The sequence below is a fragment of the Aethalodelphis obliquidens genome, unplaced genomic scaffold (assembly GCF_003676395.1).
Source record: "Aethalodelphis obliquidens isolate GAN/ISIS:26980383/991018 unplaced genomic scaffold, ASM367639v1 scaffold100, whole genome shotgun sequence".
NCBI classification, from domain to species: domain Eukaryota; kingdom Metazoa; phylum Chordata; class Mammalia; order Artiodactyla; family Delphinidae; genus Aethalodelphis; species Aethalodelphis obliquidens.
In genome coordinates, this window is record NW_020838044.1 from 1,773,723 (window position 1) to 1,791,308 (window position 17,586).

At 41.7% G+C, this 17,586-nt stretch overlaps 1 protein-coding gene across 5 annotated transcripts in view; it reads right to left on the minus strand.

The window, feature by feature from the left end:
- SORT1 (sortilin 1) overlaps positions 1 to 17,586 on the minus strand; it is a 73,483-nt gene that overhangs the window by 12,664 nt on the left and 43,233 nt on the right. For 3 of the 5 annotated variants that reach the window (XM_027096293.1, XM_027096290.1, XM_027096295.1), the window contains 9 exons: positions 16,530 to 16,603; positions 13,589 to 13,638; positions 12,571 to 12,701; positions 8,848 to 8,992; positions 7,827 to 7,982; positions 6,101 to 6,207; positions 3,348 to 3,450; positions 2,844 to 3,012; positions 1,845 to 2,035 (listed from right to left, as the gene is read on the minus strand). In XM_027096293.1, coding sequence (XP_026952094.1) covers positions 1,845 to 2,035; positions 2,844 to 3,012; positions 3,348 to 3,450; positions 6,101 to 6,207; positions 7,827 to 7,982; positions 8,848 to 8,992; positions 12,571 to 12,701; positions 13,589 to 13,638; positions 16,530 to 16,603 — 1,126 coding nt within the window. The remainder of the gene's footprint in view (positions 1 to 1,844; positions 2,036 to 2,843; positions 3,013 to 3,347; positions 3,451 to 6,100; positions 6,208 to 7,826; positions 7,983 to 8,847; positions 8,993 to 12,570; positions 12,702 to 13,588; positions 13,639 to 16,529; positions 16,604 to 17,586) is intronic. The other 2 variants (XM_027096292.1, XM_027096294.1) reach the window with 1 other exon arrangement.

Here is a 17,586-nt window from a genome sequence, read left to right on the forward strand (position 1 = left end):
TTATGCCAGAAAGCAACTATGGGTCACAGGGAGTCATCACTTTTTCTCCAGTTTTTTTTTTTATCCTCCATGTTTTCAGTACAATGTCAGCATCTTTGGTACTGGGGGCCTGGGTTTGCTTGTCATTCTTTAGGAACACCTTGCAATGAATATTTTAACTTCTCTGAAGCCATTTTCTGGGCCTTTAACATGCCTTCCAGTTTGAAGTCACAGCATTCTGAAATGGTCAAGCCAAACTCTTTGCATGAAAACTTCCTCACTTCAACATTTTGATAAGTGACACAGTCAGTTAGATGGTCTTTGTAACACACTTTCCTCTACAGTTCTGCTGTAATCAAGTGTGAAAAACCCTGAAGTGTTATGAAATAATTTTAGACAAACAAAAACATGCATTATCCTTACAAGCAGAAAAAACTCTCAGAAAATGCTACAGAGATCTAAAGTACAAAACTATACTCTCCTAGATGTCCACATGTGGCTAGTCTGAATTGAGATTTACCATAAGGGTGAGTATAGAATATGCACTGGATTTTGAGGCCCTAGTTAGAAGAAAAAGAACGTAACAGATGGCCAAAAAGCACATGAAAAGATGCTCAACATCACAAATTATCAGAGAAATGCAAATCAAAACTACAATGAGGTATCGCCTCACACCGGTCAGACTGGCCATCGCCAAAAAGTCTACAAATAATAAATGCTGGAGAGGGTGTGGAGAAAAGGGAACCCTCCTACACTGTTGGTGGGAATGTAAGTTGGTACAGCCACTATGGAGAACAGTATGGAGGCTCCTTAAAAAACTAAAAATAGAACTACCATATGATCCAGCAATCCCACTCCTGGGCATATATCCAGAGAAAACCATAATCCAAAAAGATACATGCACTCCAATGTTCATTGCAGCACTGTTTACAATAGGCAAGACATGGAAGCAACCTAAATGTCCATCGACATTTAGGAATGGGTAAAGAAGATGTGGTACATATATACAATGGAATATTATTCAGCCATAAAAAGAATGAAATAATGCCATTTGCAGCAACATGGATGGACCTAGAGATTATCGTACTAAGTGAAGTAAGTCAGACAGAGAAAAACAAATATCATATGATATTGCTTGTATGTGGAATCTAAAAAGAAGGTACAAATGAACTTATTTACAAAACAGAAATAGAGTCACAGATGTAGAAAACAAACTTATGGTTACCAGGGCAGAAAGGGGGAGAGGGATAAACTGGGAGATTGGGATTGACATATACACACTACTATATATACAATAGATAACTAATAAGGACCTACGGTATAGCACAGGGAACTCTACTCAATACTCTGTATTGACCTATATGGGAAAAGAATCTAGAAAAGAGTGGACATATGTATGTATATAACTGATTTACTTTGCTGTACAGCAGAAACTAACACAACATTGTAAATCAACTGTACTCCAATAAAAAAATTAAAATACCTTAAAAAAAGAATGTAAAATGTTTCATTAATAATTTAAAAACATTGCTTACATGTTAAAATGATAATATTTTGGACATACTGAAATAACTATATTATTAAAATAAATTTTGCCTCTTTTACTTTTATAATGGAGCTAGTTGATAGCATAATTTAAATTATATACGTGGCTCTCATTTTATTTCTCTTGGACAGTGCTAATCCAAAGAGGGAAGTGCTTTTCTGGTACCATCCCTTTGCCTGCTAACCCACATGGAACATCCTTCAGTCCTCTTTCACACACATGATTTTCTTATTCCAGCTAGAAGAAATTAAACTGAATCGGTTATTTAGGAAAATGGGCTCACAAGTTTCTGGTAGAAAAGTTCAAAGGAGACACTCACAGTTCCTTTCAAGGATATCTTTAAAATCGATGGTGTAGGAGACCCACTGGCGAGTCAGGAAAGATTCTGTGAAACCCCAGATGCTGATGTTCATGGACCTAGCTCCAGGTTCTGAAGCCAGGCCAGTAAAGTAGATAGGCTCCCTGGTAAACATGTAGGTTTGCCAGCACTGACCCTCGTCTGTGGAGAACCTGAAACCACAATTAGAGAAAGATCATGAGAGAGGATCAACAGTTACGGGAATATCAGGAAACCACCGGCTGTTTGATAACAAATCAGAGAAAAACTCTCATATTTAGGTGATGGCTTACTATTATATTAATTTTTAACACCTATAGTTAACGGGGAAAAGGGATTCACTCAAATATCACAGAAGAAAATGCCTTTATAAAAATTCTTCCAGGGCTTCCCCGGTGGCGCAGTGGTTGAGAGTCCGCCTGCCGATGCAGGGGACGTGGGTTCGTGCCCCGGTCTGGGAAGACCCCACATGCCGCGGAGCAGCTGGGCCCGTGAGCCATGGCCGCTGAGCCTGCACGTCAGGAGCCTGTGCCCCGCAATGGGAGAGGCCACAACAGTGAGAGGCCCGCGTACCTCAAAAAGAAAAAAAAAAAAAAAAAAATTCTTCCAAAGGAAGAAAGGATAGTGACTCATGTAAGAATGGGCTTCCAAGTCAACAAACAGAAATTATATAATAAGAACTTGTACTTAAGGAGTCATTTCCCCTCCAGAGTGCTTAAATGCTCCCATAATATTCTTGTTGGGAGGGAGAAGAGTATTTTTTAAAAGTGACGAAAAGTGTTAGCTAGAGGGAGTCAGAGGAAAAAACAAAGCTATTTAATTTGAGTTGCTCTAAATGCAATCCTTTCAAGCACCTTCCCTACAGCTCTGTAGAATGCACTAATCTGAATCAGGGACTGTAACTTCCCCCCAACAAACTGACAAACATCCCACAGTTGCTCTCTATGCAGATAGTGTGGGTGGAGCTGAGCTCATGCATACTTAATCACATTGATAGGACGGCTGCTGTGCTCGATGGCTACAATGATGCCTCCGGAATCCAGGATGGTGTAATAGTGAGGTCCTTCCAGCATCTTCAGCCAGGAGTAACCCCCATCATCTGAGATGTACACATCTGGGATCATCACTGAGATGGCATCCCCCACGCTACCTACAACACAATCCACCATCTCATCAGCACATATTAGCAACGAAACAGAGAGGATTTACTGTCAAGAGAATAATTCTGAATGAGTTTATTCTGATTATTTCCCATCATGCCTCTTGTAACTGAAAAAAAGGCCACTGACAATTTGGTAAAGGGAGAAGTCATGTTGCTCTCTGATGAGAGTCTATGAAAAACCCACAGTATCATTATCTTGCAAGAAATTCTGCAAAGGATGGTAAAAGCCACGTATGGTGGTTTTCTCACAGGGCTCGACACTGTGACTGAGTTTCAGTGTGCCCAGCCACTTCTTCCTGCGGACGTGAGGGTGGGCTGCTTACCATGGGCGATGACTATGCCAACAGCGTTAGGCTCTGAGAGTGGGGCCATTGGAACGTTTAGTTTCTGGGAGATGCTGTAGGAAGCGTGAATATGAAGGCTGCACTGTGGAAAGAAAGCAAAGCTTAGATTAAAACCAAAGGTGAAAATTTTTTTCTCATCTCAGAGAGTCTTCTAATAAGGCTTTGAATGTATTAACCCAGACTTCCGTGGGATACTCTTTTTAAAAAAAATTGTGGTAAAAATGACATACCATAAAATTTATCATCTTAACCATTTTTAAGTGTGCAGTTCAGCAGTGTTAAGTACATTCACACTGTTGTGCAGCCATCACCACCATCCATCTCTGGAACTTCTGTGTCCTGCAAAACTGAAACTCTGTGCCTGTTAACCGGTAACTCCCCATCCCCGCTTCCCCCGACGCTGGCAACTACTATGCTACTTTCTGTCTCTATAAGTTGACTAGTCTAGGTACTTCATAGAAGTGAAACCATACGGTGTTTGTCCTTCTGCGATTGGCTTATTTCACTTGGCATAACGTCCTTCCAGTCCACCCATGGTGCAGCATGTGCCAGAATACCCTGCCTTTATAAGACCGAATATTATCCCATTGTGTTTATACACCACATTTTGCTTATTCATTCATCTGTCAATGGACACTTAGATTGCTTCCATCTTTCAGCTATTGTGAATAATGCTGCTTACAAACATGCATGTTCAAATAACTCTTGAGACACTGCTTTCAATTCTTTGGGATACATACCCAGAAGTGGAGCTGCTGGATCATATGGTAGTTCTACACTTAACTTTTTGAAGAACCCTCATATTGTTTTCCATAGCAGCTACACAATTTTCATTCCCACCAGCAGTGCACAAGGGTTTCAATTTCTCCACATCCAAGTCAACACTTATTATTTTTTATTTTTTGGATAGTAGCCATTCTAATGGATCTGAGGTGATCTCTTGCAAATCAAAAGTTTTGATTTGCATTTCCCTAATAATTTCCCTAATAATTGGTGGTATTGAGCATCTTTTCATGTGCTTACTGGCCATTTGTATATTTTCTTTAGAGAAATGTTTATTCAAGTCCTTTGCCCATTTTTAATGTGGGTTATTTGTTTTTTTGTTATTGAGTTATAGGCTCAGTGGGATATTCTTGATTCTGAAATGCATTAGTATATTTGGGAAAAAACTATGCAATTATTTTCGCATGTGTAATCTGTCTTAGTTTACTTTATTCCTGCACTACACCAAAGCCTCTGATCAATATTTAAAGTATGATTCCACACAAATAAACTTGATGAACGCCTGACATACTTCAGATGCTGTACAAGATGTGGCGGTGATTTGAATAAGACCCAGTCCTGTCTTTAAGAAATATTTCTCAGAAACTAGTTGAGGTATAAAGCAGGATGAAAATTAGTGCTTTACAAGAGGTTCAAATTGGTTAAAATGTTAATATTATGCCATGTATATTTTACTGCAATAAAAAAAAGCTTCAAGCAAACTGCTAATGAAACGAAGAGCAATGATTAGTTCTAACTGAAGATGGGCACTAAGGATGGTTAGGATTTCCATTAACCCTAATGAACTGGGGGTAGGGGAGACAGGTACAACTTCCCCAGGAATAACGTGGGCAAGAGGCAGCTACATGCAGGGTGTTCCGGGAGCAGCAGAAGTTACAAGGGGCGTGCCAGTGATAAAATGGGCAATGACAATGAAAAGGCAGAAGATATCCTGACAGGGGAGGAGGGGACCTTCATTCGCCAGATCACAGGCAAAGGGGAACCACAAAGAGTGTTGGGGAGGGAGAGACACAGCAGCGTGAGGGTTTCAAGGTAAGTAAAGAGGCCACTGTACCTGCTCAGGCTTAAGGTGAGAAGGGCAGGTGCTGGGCAAGGCCAGGGCGGAGGGATGGAAAAAGGGGAGCAGGATAGGGAGAGACACTCCACAGCACTCATGAATACAGAGAAGAGAGAGGGTGTGATGGGGGTGGTGTACCAGAAAGCCCAGCTGGGAGAGCAGAGTGCATATCAGCCACAGGTACTCTGAGGAGAGCTTGGAATTACCAACACTGTCACTTTTGAAGAAAACTCCCAGGGTTCCACTAAGCTCCTCTCAAATTCTGTAAAAGTCAGACATAAAGCTTGTTTTTTGTTTGTTTTTCCTTTTTTTCTTGGCTGTCAAGACCTGTCAATCATGAAACCTGGGATCTCCTGGAGCAATGCGTTTGTATTTCTAGCTCTTGGTCTCTCCTCAGAGGGCTCATCTCCTGCTTCCACATGCCACACCGGGTCACCACCCATACCCACCGGCCACGTGGAGCTTTGGCAGAAGGGAAGAGACACCAAGTTCTCCTTCATTTGTTGCTGGCTAGTACAGCTTTGCACTGATCATGAATGGCTGGTCTATGGCTTTCTGTAGAATTCCTGAAGTTTCATAGCTGCCATCATGACTCCTAACTAATCACCGGCCCATCTGTCCACTATGTTTTCATTCAGCAGTTTAGTACAACACAAATTGTTAGCCTTCAATTTTGTTTTTCGTTAAAGACAAATAAGCCAAAATATTTTGGTCTTTCTTCGCCGTTCCTATTTCCTACATCGTAGTTAATTTCAACCCCTCATTTCCAAATTTTCCACCTTTATCTGTAGACCCTCATCAAGTACAAAACTTCATTATTCAAAAGGCTGTAAGAGCAGAACAGAATGGCTGCTTTGCTCCAAATACATATGACAGTTGGAGTAAAACAAACCTCGTTCTTATTTTTTGCAGTAGCATCGCATTCACTGTTCTCAGGCTTCCTTAGGTGCTTCCACCTTCCTCCTTGGTCAAAAGTGATCATAGTCTGGATAGAATTATCTGAATAGGAAAAGGATGATATTAAGCCTGATACACTGGAAGCACCCTATTAAATTCAGTTTATCATTGCATAACTCTCTCCTAACAGAGACTATATAACACCGCTAGAACTCTGGAGTCCCACAAGCTTGTTACATCCAGGGAAATGGCTCCGTGCTGGTGAGTATGATATTTGAAAGAGGCTTCCCACCTGAACAGGATCCAACTGATCCCAGAAATCATCTACACTGATGCTCTTATAAAAAGATACCTTTATCTCCTTACCAGCACTAACAGGCTGACATCTATTCTTCCTCCTTATTTGCTTGCCTTGGAAGTAAAATCTACAGTGCGAAGGCATTCTAATCGTGACTCAGACAAGGCCATGATACGGGGCTTGTTTTAGTGAATCTCAAGATTTGAATGTATCTGCATAAGTCTCAGTTAATAATTCCTAATTTTGTCTCTCTGCCACTCCATATCCTATCCCTCTTTTACCTTTTCCTTTTTTTTCTTCATGTGTCTTCCCCATTCTCTATTCTTAATGATATAAACTGTTGCAGGTTTAAATTCAAAGATATTATGCTTTGAGTTTCTCAAGGAGAATCAAAAAAGAAAGCAAATAAGGTAAATTTCATTTATTCAATAGATGTTTTATTGTCTGTCCACTATGTGAAAACTGCTGTAAGGCTTTGGGAATATATCAATGAACAAATCAGGAAAAAAAACTTTGTGAAATATATATTCTAGTAGGGTAGGGCAGACAAACACTAGATATTGTACATAGGTAAATTAGATAGTATGTTAGAAAATAAGTGCTGTGGAAAAGACTTGCACAGCTAGAGGGGGACTGAGAGTGTACGTGTGTAGGGGCTGGCAGACTGACATTTAAAATAGGATAGTCAGGGCAGGTCTCATCAGAAAGTAACACAACCAAAGGCTGGGAGGAGGAAAGCGTCAGCCTTGCAGATATCTGGGGAAAGAGAGAGAGCAGTCAGTGCAAATCTCTCAGCCACGAGTGTGTGATTCTGGTGTGTTTAAGGACTGGCAAAGGGCTGGAGTGACTACAGGAGAGTGAGCAAAGCAGAGAGGAGCTAGAAGTGAGGTCAGGGAGGAACTAGGGTGTCAGTATCACTTGGACTTTGCAGGGTCTTCACAAAGTGAAAACAAACATCCCCCACCTCCTTCCAAAAAGTGAATACATAAATAAACAAAACCTAAACAAATCTTTGTACTTTAGAGTAATGTGTTTACTTGTGCAACTGGGCCACAGTAAAGGGAAGGTCTGAGAACCAGTGAAGAGAACACCAAGAGGAATCTCGGCTGGCTATCACTCCGCCCACCACAAGGCGAAAAGCATAAGTGGTCTAAACTCCTTCCTGTAGGCCTGAACCTCCCAACACAGAAGACTTATTTTATAAACAATGTAGAACCCCCCAAATCTTTCTTTCTGCCTGCTGCTGTTTTGCTCTTTCTTAGTTCTATTTACCATAACTTATTTAAAATAGAGAGCCAGAATTTACATGGATAGCCCTGTTGACTAGGCAAGCAACATTACTGGGGAGGATAGGATCCTCAGTTTCCCCAAAAGCCTCCACTCCCAACATGTTCAGCTGAAGGAGAGCTGTGCCGAGACCCACCTTCTGAGAGCACACTTGTCATGTAGACCCCACGGAGGGAGGTCACGTTGGTAAAGTCTGTCTCGCCACCTGTGGTTGTGTAGAGGTGTCGGTCCAAGGACTTGGAATAGACAATGCCTCGATCGTCCGAGGTAAATATAGTGCCAAATCCGGTATCTGGAATAGGCAAACAAACAAAAACATTAAGTCTTGGGAGGGAACAGAGAGAAAACAATAGTCTAGTCATACACATGACACATGACTGACTGACTGCACACATCAGCCAACTCTCTCCCTTCATGATGTACACGCAGACCTGAGAGTCAATCAAGGTTTGATACTCAAGATCTTCATGGCCATCTTTAATTCTAGTACCCAGCTTAGTGCCTGAAATATAGCAGATGCTGAATTTGTTGAATAAATTAATCAGATGTTACAGAAAAGCTCTTCTCAGTTATACTCTGGTGGCAGAGGCACTGTATTTAGCTTCATATCTTACACATCTTTTAAAATCTTTACACTCTAAAATAATGCTTCTCAAACTGTGGTGAAGGATCAATTTTAAGATTTCAATTATGTCACAAACTGATGCTTTTGTAAATATAACAAAAATTTATCACTAGAAAAATGAAATACAAAAGAAAGAAAAAATATAATCCTTAAATTTTTTTTTTATTATTAGAGTCAACAGATACAAAATTTCTTTGTCAAAGGGCTGTAAGAGTTTCTAAATGCTCGCTCTTGCTTTCCATACATATTTGGTAATAAAGAATTTGCAAATCAGTACCAGTCCTCCGACCATTCTTTGAGCAGCACTGCTCTAGAACACCTGGTCATACTATACAAACCGCCTTAGAGGCTCAAAGCAAGTGGCCTTTTTAACAGAGGCTACATATCATCTCTAAGACACAGTATTCAGTAGGCCAGTAATAAATTCCTAGGGGTAAAAGGAAAAATTGACACGTAAGAAGGAAAGCTACTAAAATAGGGTTCAGAGCTTAAATCTCTGTGCTTCAAGGGTAAGCCACTGCACAGCTCTTACCTCCAGGTTCGTCTACATGCATGAACACCATGTCATCATTAGCTGCTAGAATAGAATAGAATTGTTCCTGCCCCACAGAGGGGAGCTGGGCCATGCTCCATGTGTCCCCTTGATCTGTTGACACATGAATCCTTCTTGTTGTATCCTGGAACAAATGCCAATATTTATCTTTTAAATTCTCTACCAAGATGCCATGTGCAGTGACACGAAGAGATACATTATTAATTATATGTATCATTATCCATTTCCTCACTGGGTACAACTCTTAAAAATGAAAGGTCCTAGTACCAATTACCAAAGCTATTTCTAACCTCTTGCAAGATCCAGGCACTGGAACAATCCATCCTACTGTAAGTAAGGTTATCCTGGGTTCCTCTTTGGCTTCTTCATTCTGGTGTGGCCCCCTAAGATATTAACCTCCCAACTTCTGACACGCCAATTTCCTTCAATAGAGATTAGGGTTTGTCGGGACCATCATTAGTTTGGCTCTATAGCCATTCGCATATGCTTGCTCAGATAATTCTTTTTATTTTTTAATTGATCAATTAATTAATTAATTTTTGGCTGCAGTGGGTCCTCGTTGCTGCACGCGGGCTTTCTTTAGTTGCGGTGAGCGGGGGCTACTCTTCGTTGTGGTGCGCAGGCTTCTCATTGCAGTGACTTCTCTTGTTGTGGAGCACGGGCTCTAGGCGCGTGGACTTCAGTAGTTGTGGCACGCAGGCTCAGTAGTTGTGGCTCGCGGGCTCTAGAGCGCAGGCTCAGTAGTTGTGGTTCACGGGCTTAGTTGCTCCGTGGCATGTGGGATCTTCCTGGACAAGGGCTCGAACCCGTGTCCCCTGCACTGGCAGGCGGATTCTTAACCACTGCACCAGCAGGGAAGCCCTCAGATAAATTCTTAAAATGATGACTGCTGCATAGAAGTTTGGTCCCTTTGAGACAGTCCTGGCATAATCCAAAGAATTAGATAATTAAGGGTCTAGAAAATGGAGACGAAACGCAGGCTTGGGAGATCATGAGGGAAGTCAAAATGTGACATGTCTCCTCTTTTTTTTTTTTTTTAACATCTTTATTGGAGTATAATTGCTTTACAATGGAAGTGTTCGTTTCTGCTGTATAACAAAGTGAATCAGCTATACATGACATGTCTCCTCTTTAAGGAAGGCTCTCCGAACAGCCATGATGGAGGGAACATGCCAGCCTGGGAAGAGGCCAAGGAGAGTCAGAAATTAATATAATGAAGCTGATCAGGGAGTATTTAGCTGTTAAAAGGAGTCTGTTGAGGAGGCAATTAACACATACTGTCTGATAAATAGTTTAAAATAGCTTCTAGACACAGTTTAGCCAGGGCACAAGAATTAGTCCCAGAGCCTCCTTATGTTAAATACTCTTCAGTGACAAGTACATTTAACTTATTTTTCTAACTCACATCTTAGATGTTTACTGTGAATCTTACTGTCACTGTTATAGGTAGAAGCTAGAGTTCAAAAGCACACAGCAGAATTTTAATTTTGTAACAGTACAGTGTATAGGCGACTACCTCTGGAATTAGACAGTCTGGTTTCCACCAGGGTTCCACCTCTGGGTGACCCTAGACAAGTTACTCAATGTCCTCAAATAAAAACCGAGATAACAGTATGAACTTATAGGGTTGTGGGGAGGATTATTATGAAAGTGCTCCAGGGCGTGATCTGCAGTTACTATGTCTACTTCCCCATCTCCAGTTCTCTCTGAACCCACTCCAATCAGCCTTTTAACTTCAGTACTCCAAGGAAACTGCTTTCATCGAGGTCACCAACAACCTATACTTTTCCAACTCCAGTGGATAATTCTCAGAACTCATCTAACTACACATTTCAGCTGAGTTTAACACAGCTGACCACTTCTTCCTCCTTGAAACATTTCTTTCACTTGGCTTTCATGACATCACCTGTCTTATTTCCCCCACTTCACTGGTCCCTCCCTCGAAGTCCTCTTTGCTGACTTGAACAGTCTCTTTCCAACGTTTCCCTGCTGGGGTGATTCAGGGCACCAGGTGCTCAGCCCTCCCACCTCTTCTTGACTGACTCATTCCTCCACAAGATACCATCTAGTCACATGGCCAGATGAGATTATACCATATGATTACACTATATAATTTTGGAAGATTCATATACCCAAGTGTTTACTTGACATTTCCACCTAGATACCTAACAGGCATCTCGCATCCAAAGCTGAATTCTTGATTTTCTCCCCCACACACTTGCTTCTCCTGCAGTCTTTGCCATCTCAGTAAATGGCACCACCATTCACCCAGTTGCTCAAGCCAAAGACTCTAAAGTTATCCTTGGTTCATCTTATTCTCTCACAATCCGCATCTCATCCATCGGCAAACACTATTGGCGATACATTTAAAAATATATCCACAATCTTACCATGTCTCCCCTCATCCACTGTTAACAGCCTGGTCCAACGTACCATCTCTCTCACTGCTGCTCCTGCTGCTTCCATTCCTGCCCCATGAGGCTATTCTACACACACCTATTCTGTCAGAAGAGACGGCCAGTTACGCCATTCCCCTGCTTGCAACCTTTTCACAGCTTCGCAACACGTGAAGAATGGAAGCCAAGGTCTTAATCACAACCTACAGAGGCCCTGTGCGATCTGGCCACTGGCTGCCCATCTCTGGACCACCCTTCCCTATGCTCCAGCCATGCTGCTCTTCTCACTTTTCTTCAGTATTCCAAGCGTACTCCAGCCTGAGGGTCTTTGCACTCACTGATTCCTCAGCCTAGATGTCCATGCGGCTGTGCTCTCACTTCAGTCAGGTCTCAGAGAGCCCATCCAAACCACCCTATCTAAAACAGTGCTGCTCTGGGACTTCCCTGGTGGTCCAGTGGTTAAGAATCCACCTTCCAATGCAGGGGATGCGGGTTCGATCCCTGGTCAGGGAACTAAGATCCCACAGGCCGCGGGTCAACTAAGCCTGTGAGCCGCAACTACTGAGCCCGTGTGCTGCAAACTACAGAGCCCACATGCACTAGAGCCTGCACGCCACAACTAGAGAGAAGCCTGTGCACCACAGTGTAGATCCCACGCAACGAAATAAATACATAAACAAACAAACAAATAAATAAATAAAACAGCGCTGCTCCAATTCCCGCCTCTTTCTATGTATTCACTCTGCTTTAGGTTTCTTCACAGCTTTAATCATTACCTGATATTATGTCATATTGATCAGTTTAGTATCTATCTCCCTACTTGAATAGAAACTCTGGGAGCAGGACATTTATCTGTTTTGTTCACTGCTATATTCCCAGAACCTATATACCTAGTATATAGCAGGTACTCAATTAATGTTACATATTTCCATTATCTTTATTGAATAATAAAGGCAAGTAGATTGCTTTTATCAGAATCCATGTCTGAGTAAAGCCCAAACACTGGGTCTACATATCGCAAAACAGATACCAGAATTCAGTTGGTGACACAGGCCAAAGTACAGAGGATCCCAGAAGAGTCAATCAGCCTCTATAAAAAGAACCACCTCCAAATCTTACGGTGATATTAACTATGCAAAGGGCAAGTAACTCCATCAGTACCTGTAGTAAAAGCTACCTATTTGAGGCATAATTTATTAAATATTGCAAGAGGCAAGAAACTCCATCAGTACATGTAGTAAAAGCTATCTATTTGAGGCATATTTACAGAAACATCAGAACCCACAGAGAAGAGGCAAACACCCACCTTATCAGCCATCACAGAGGCAAAAAGGAAACGTCCCCCAAGACCAAATGAGTAGATTTTCACACCAATGGTTTTGAAGCTTTTTCCCAAGTCTGAAGTTCTCCGTAATTCCAGTGCCCCAAGGTCAGCTTCTTAAACAAGACAAAATATTAATTAAAATTTCACTTACTTGTGAGCCTCTAGTTCAAAACAATTGTTTTAGAATTGTTCTTAGTTTTATAGCAAAAGAATTTTTAATCTTATGCATGTTAATCAGGTAACAATATAAAAGGATACAGAATTAGACACAGGAAATTCACAGTTGGGTTTTATCTTTATACATGTGAGGTTTTATATTGGACAGAAAGACAGTTTACTTAATTCCAGTACAGTGTTGCATAAAAACACCACAGCATCCTGCTTTACTTTCTTCACAACACAGTTTGCAATTATCTTATTGTATTTTAAGTTGTCTTGTTTGAGTTTCGGTTTTCCTGTTGATCATCCAACATCCCTACTTGAACTGAGGCTCCGTAAGAGCAGGCCTTGGGTGTCTCGTTCTCGCCGTCCTGAGAATGGTGTTTAGCATACTACTGCAGGTGCTCAAATGAATGGATAAACGAAATGAGTCCGCTGAATGAATAAATGAAAGATTACGCTTTCAGCTTCGAAACTGTGCCGCTGATTGGAAAGCCAGCGGCTTCCACCTACACAAACACAGTCCATGTTCTTTGGCAGAAATCACTATGCATTTCAATTTGTTGTTTGTAGCCTCATATTTACTTCATGTAAATACATTGCTAAAATTAAGTATACTGTCTCCGTGTATAGCCTTCATTTTTTATTTGATCGAGGCAGAGTATAGTACTTGGTTGTTTGTACTTTCAAGATTTTAAAAATCACTAACAGCTAGCTATCTTTAGCTATCAAAATAACAAGAGAATGGAAACATCTTTGATGCTTCTACCTCTTACAACCCAGAATAGTCTACCATGAATGGACACCAGGACACTCTTTTCTGGGACTAAAATATACTTACTGCAGGAGCCATTCACATAGGTGGTAAAGAAGATGGTGTTTTCTGATCCCCTACAGTGAGGCAAAGACAGAGAAAAGACACGGTTCAAGACTGCTAACAGACTGCACCAACCTTAGTCACTTAGTTCCAAGCAGGTCTAATAAGGGTCACCTATGGGTACCAGCCGAAACAGCCTCCTTGGATGCTGTACACCGATTCTTTCACAGCCTCACATCAAGGTTCCCACAGTCTGGCCCCAGGCGTTCTCCACACGCCACCACTTCTTTATGTGAACTCTTCCAGCCAGTCAAACTGGTCTCCTTACACTCTCCAAACCTGCCTCTTGCATTTGCTCATATCATTTCCTTCTTAAAACACTTGTCTCTCGTGTGACCAAATCTTACCCTCACAATCTTCAGGCTCCAGGTTAAAATCTAACTCTTCCATGAAGCGTTCCCTGTCACTCTAACTGGAAGCCTTCTTTGGTGCAAACTTCTAGAGCAGTGGTTCTCGACCAGGGGCGATTTTGCTCCCAAGGGACATTCTTGGTTGTCACAACTGGGGGAGGGGGATTGTTACAACTGTTTAGTGGGGAAAGGCCAGGGATGCTGCTAAACATCTTGCAATGCTCAGGCCTTCCCCCCCGCAACAAAGAACTGTCCAGTCCAAACATCATTAGTGCTGTGGTTGAGAAACCCTGTGCGAGAGCCCTGTGCTACTCTGTGTCAGCCAGTTGGCACTCCTTTGTCTCCTGTTTGGCTATTTTAATTGCATAGTGTTTGTCTTATCTCTCCTACTACACTACTGAGTTCTTCAGGGCAGGTACTAAGTTTTATGCTTTGTTGTTTCCCCTTAGAACCTAGTTCAAAGCTTTGCATGAACTAAATAATTTAGTTCTTTCACCTCAAATAGACAACTAGGTCAGAGGTTGAATTATTTAAATTCTAACTTGGAAAGGGAGTTTCCAGGGAACTAGATTCAGACCTTGATAGTACTTATAGATTAGCACCAGCAAAAGGTGCTGGGTCTCAGACACAGAGGACAAACTAGTGGTTACCAACGGGGAGAGAGAGGAGGGGAGGGGCAAGATAGGGGTGGGAGATTAAGAGGCACAAACTACTATGTATGAAATAAATAAGCTACAAGGATATGCTGTACAGCACAGAGAATACAGCCAATGTTTTTTAACTATAAATGGAATATAATCTATAAAAATTTTGAATCACTATGTTATACACCTGAAACTAATATAATATTGTAAATCAACTGTAACTCAATTAAAAAAGGGTGCTGGGTCTGAGCATGTTCTTTCAGAACTTTAGATTGTAACTTCCTAGAAACCAAAGATCTAAAAGGTGAGTAAATAGTTACCAGCAGCCCAGATCTTATATTTAGACACCATGAAGAGAAACAAGTTACAAAAGTAAAAAATCTTGTATAGGATACAAAATAAAATACCATTTTAAAATAACTTTTTAGTTTTAAAGATGAGTTTTCTATTTATTTCTTTTAGCTTTACTGAGGTATAACTGACAAACAAAATTGTAAGATATTTAAAGCATACACCGTGCTGATTTGATATACAGATGTAAAGGTGAGTTTTAATGATCAAAATTATTATAGTCTTATTTGAACACACCTTACATATTTTAGGTCTATCAGGAGCGAAATAATCTGTTAACTTTGTTAGTTTAAAAATTCCTTCCTGATAAGACCATATAGGATATAAACACAATTAATTAAAATACATAAAATTAAAGCAGATGTGACACGTGTACCACAGTGGTGCTGTAAAAACCTAATTTAACCAGCATTTTCTAAAAAAGGACACTTTACTTAAGCACCATTTTTAATAGTTTATTTTGGTGGACATACTTGGCAATGTCTGTATTACACATTTCCCTATCTCCCTAAGTAGAGGACATTAAATAGTGAACTCTTCCTTGGGATTACGGACCATCGTCGTCAACGTCAACCGTATGAAACGGTAACAGTGTTCCTATTGGAAGTTACTGAGGCCTGTGTGCTCTCTCGACACAGCACTAAATCCTTTCATCCCGTTGCGTTCTCTGTCTGCCTACTCTGAGAGTTCTCCTGCCTCCATGTGGCTCCCAGGCAGTGGACTCTCAGGCTGGCCTGTGCTTGCTGTTCACACTCAACATGCCCCACCTCTGGCAGCAACCTGCTATCAACTGGGAAACCAGATCAACAAACTTGCTGAAATTAGTCAAAGAGAAAGAAGAAAGAGGCTCTAAACAAGGGTCTGAGCCTAATCAGAGTTTTGGAGGTATGAAGGCTCATAATTCTTGCTCAACCGTCCCCCAAATTCCCCAAACAAATCTCCTTTCACAGAAGGAACAAACTAAAGCCCAGAGAGGTTAAGCCTCGACTAGCAGCTGATCCAGGTTAGAACAAAGGTGACATGACTCCCATGTAGGAGCCTCCTCCCTCCCTCCATCGTCTGTAAGCCGGGGTTGGGGAGGGGCACCGAGAGAAGTGAATGGATTTTGGTGCACGGACAGTGTGACTCTGGCAGTCGGGAAGCTCTTTGAGCTTTCTTCCTGATGCCTCACTACATTCCACATAACTGAAATGGATCTCTAGAGGAGATCTCTGTGTGCAGAGAAGTATGTAAGTCCCCAAATCAACGCTGTACTTCATGCTCTTGCAGCTGATGTCACCATTTACATAAAATCAACCGTTTGCAGGCAGCAGCTACTCAGTAATGTGCCTTGTTTTATACTTTACATTCTAAAACTTAGTGAGACTAAGTCTTCTTTCCCAGAAGAATCAGAAGCTCCTCCAGGTCAAGGTCTGTGGCATACCCCTCTCTCGCATCCCTTATGGCACCCTGAAGAGTACCCGGCACATAGTAAGTGCTCAATATTTATTCCTGTGACTTCTGGCAGCACCGTCAGGAAAGGTTTAGGGCCCAGCACAGATGGAATGTTCTGTTACTCACCATTTGGCCAAACATACTGCTTTGTGGATTTCTTCCCATTTTCCCCCAAAATTCTTGGACACCCACAGGCCATTCTGAAAGATTATAAATGACTTATCAAAATTCCAGCTTTATCCTGTGCAGCTGCTTGTATGACCTTTAATAACTCATATCCAATCATTCAGGACAGTAAAAACACACACTGAAATTCCATCCAAGCTTCCTGAGCTCCACAGACACACACACGGTTTATGGGGGCCCTTTGGGGTCTTGCAAGTTCAGAATAACAAATGCTTATGAAGTGCCTACTGTGTGCCAGGCACCATACCAGTCGTTGCACTGGGGACACAAAGATGAATACGACACACTCCCTGTTCTCAAGGAGCTCACAGTTTAACAAGGGGTGCACATAAGGAAGTTCAATACATGTGGTAAGTGTTACGGAAATATGGTCTCTGGGGTACGAGCAGGGAAAGGAGGGACACTGCATCAGAGACGATTTGTGAAGAAGATAGCTGAGTCTTAAATGATGAGCAGTGTAACCAAAAGAAGGCAAATGGGAGATGAGATATCACTGCACAAAGACAGACTAGTACAAGCAAAGGCAGAGAGGTGATGAAACATCTCAGTGTATGCAGGGAGCTAAAGCCTTCAGACACAGGTGGAGCACACATTCCAAGGTGAAGACAGGAGGAGCCAGTGCTGGGTTGGGGGTGCACTCCTTCTATGCCATGCTGAGGAATCTGGTCTTTCTTTTATATGAGGTACTTGAAGTAGGTGAATGACACAACTAGTTTTACTTTTTTAAGAGAAATACTTGGATGACAGTGGGAAAGATGGATTTCAGAGGGTTCAGACTAGAAGCAGGAAAAGCAGTGACTAATTGCCACATTAGTTCATTAAGAGTTAGTGAGGCCTGACACCACGGCTGGGAGGAGGCGGCTCAGGAAGAATTTAGATGCTGGAGTCCGTAGAACTGGACGGCTTTTCCTGTAGGGCAGGACGGAGTGTGTGTGTGTGTGTGTGTGTGTGAGAGAGAGAGAGAGAGAGAGAGAGAGAGAGAGAGAGAGAGAGAGAG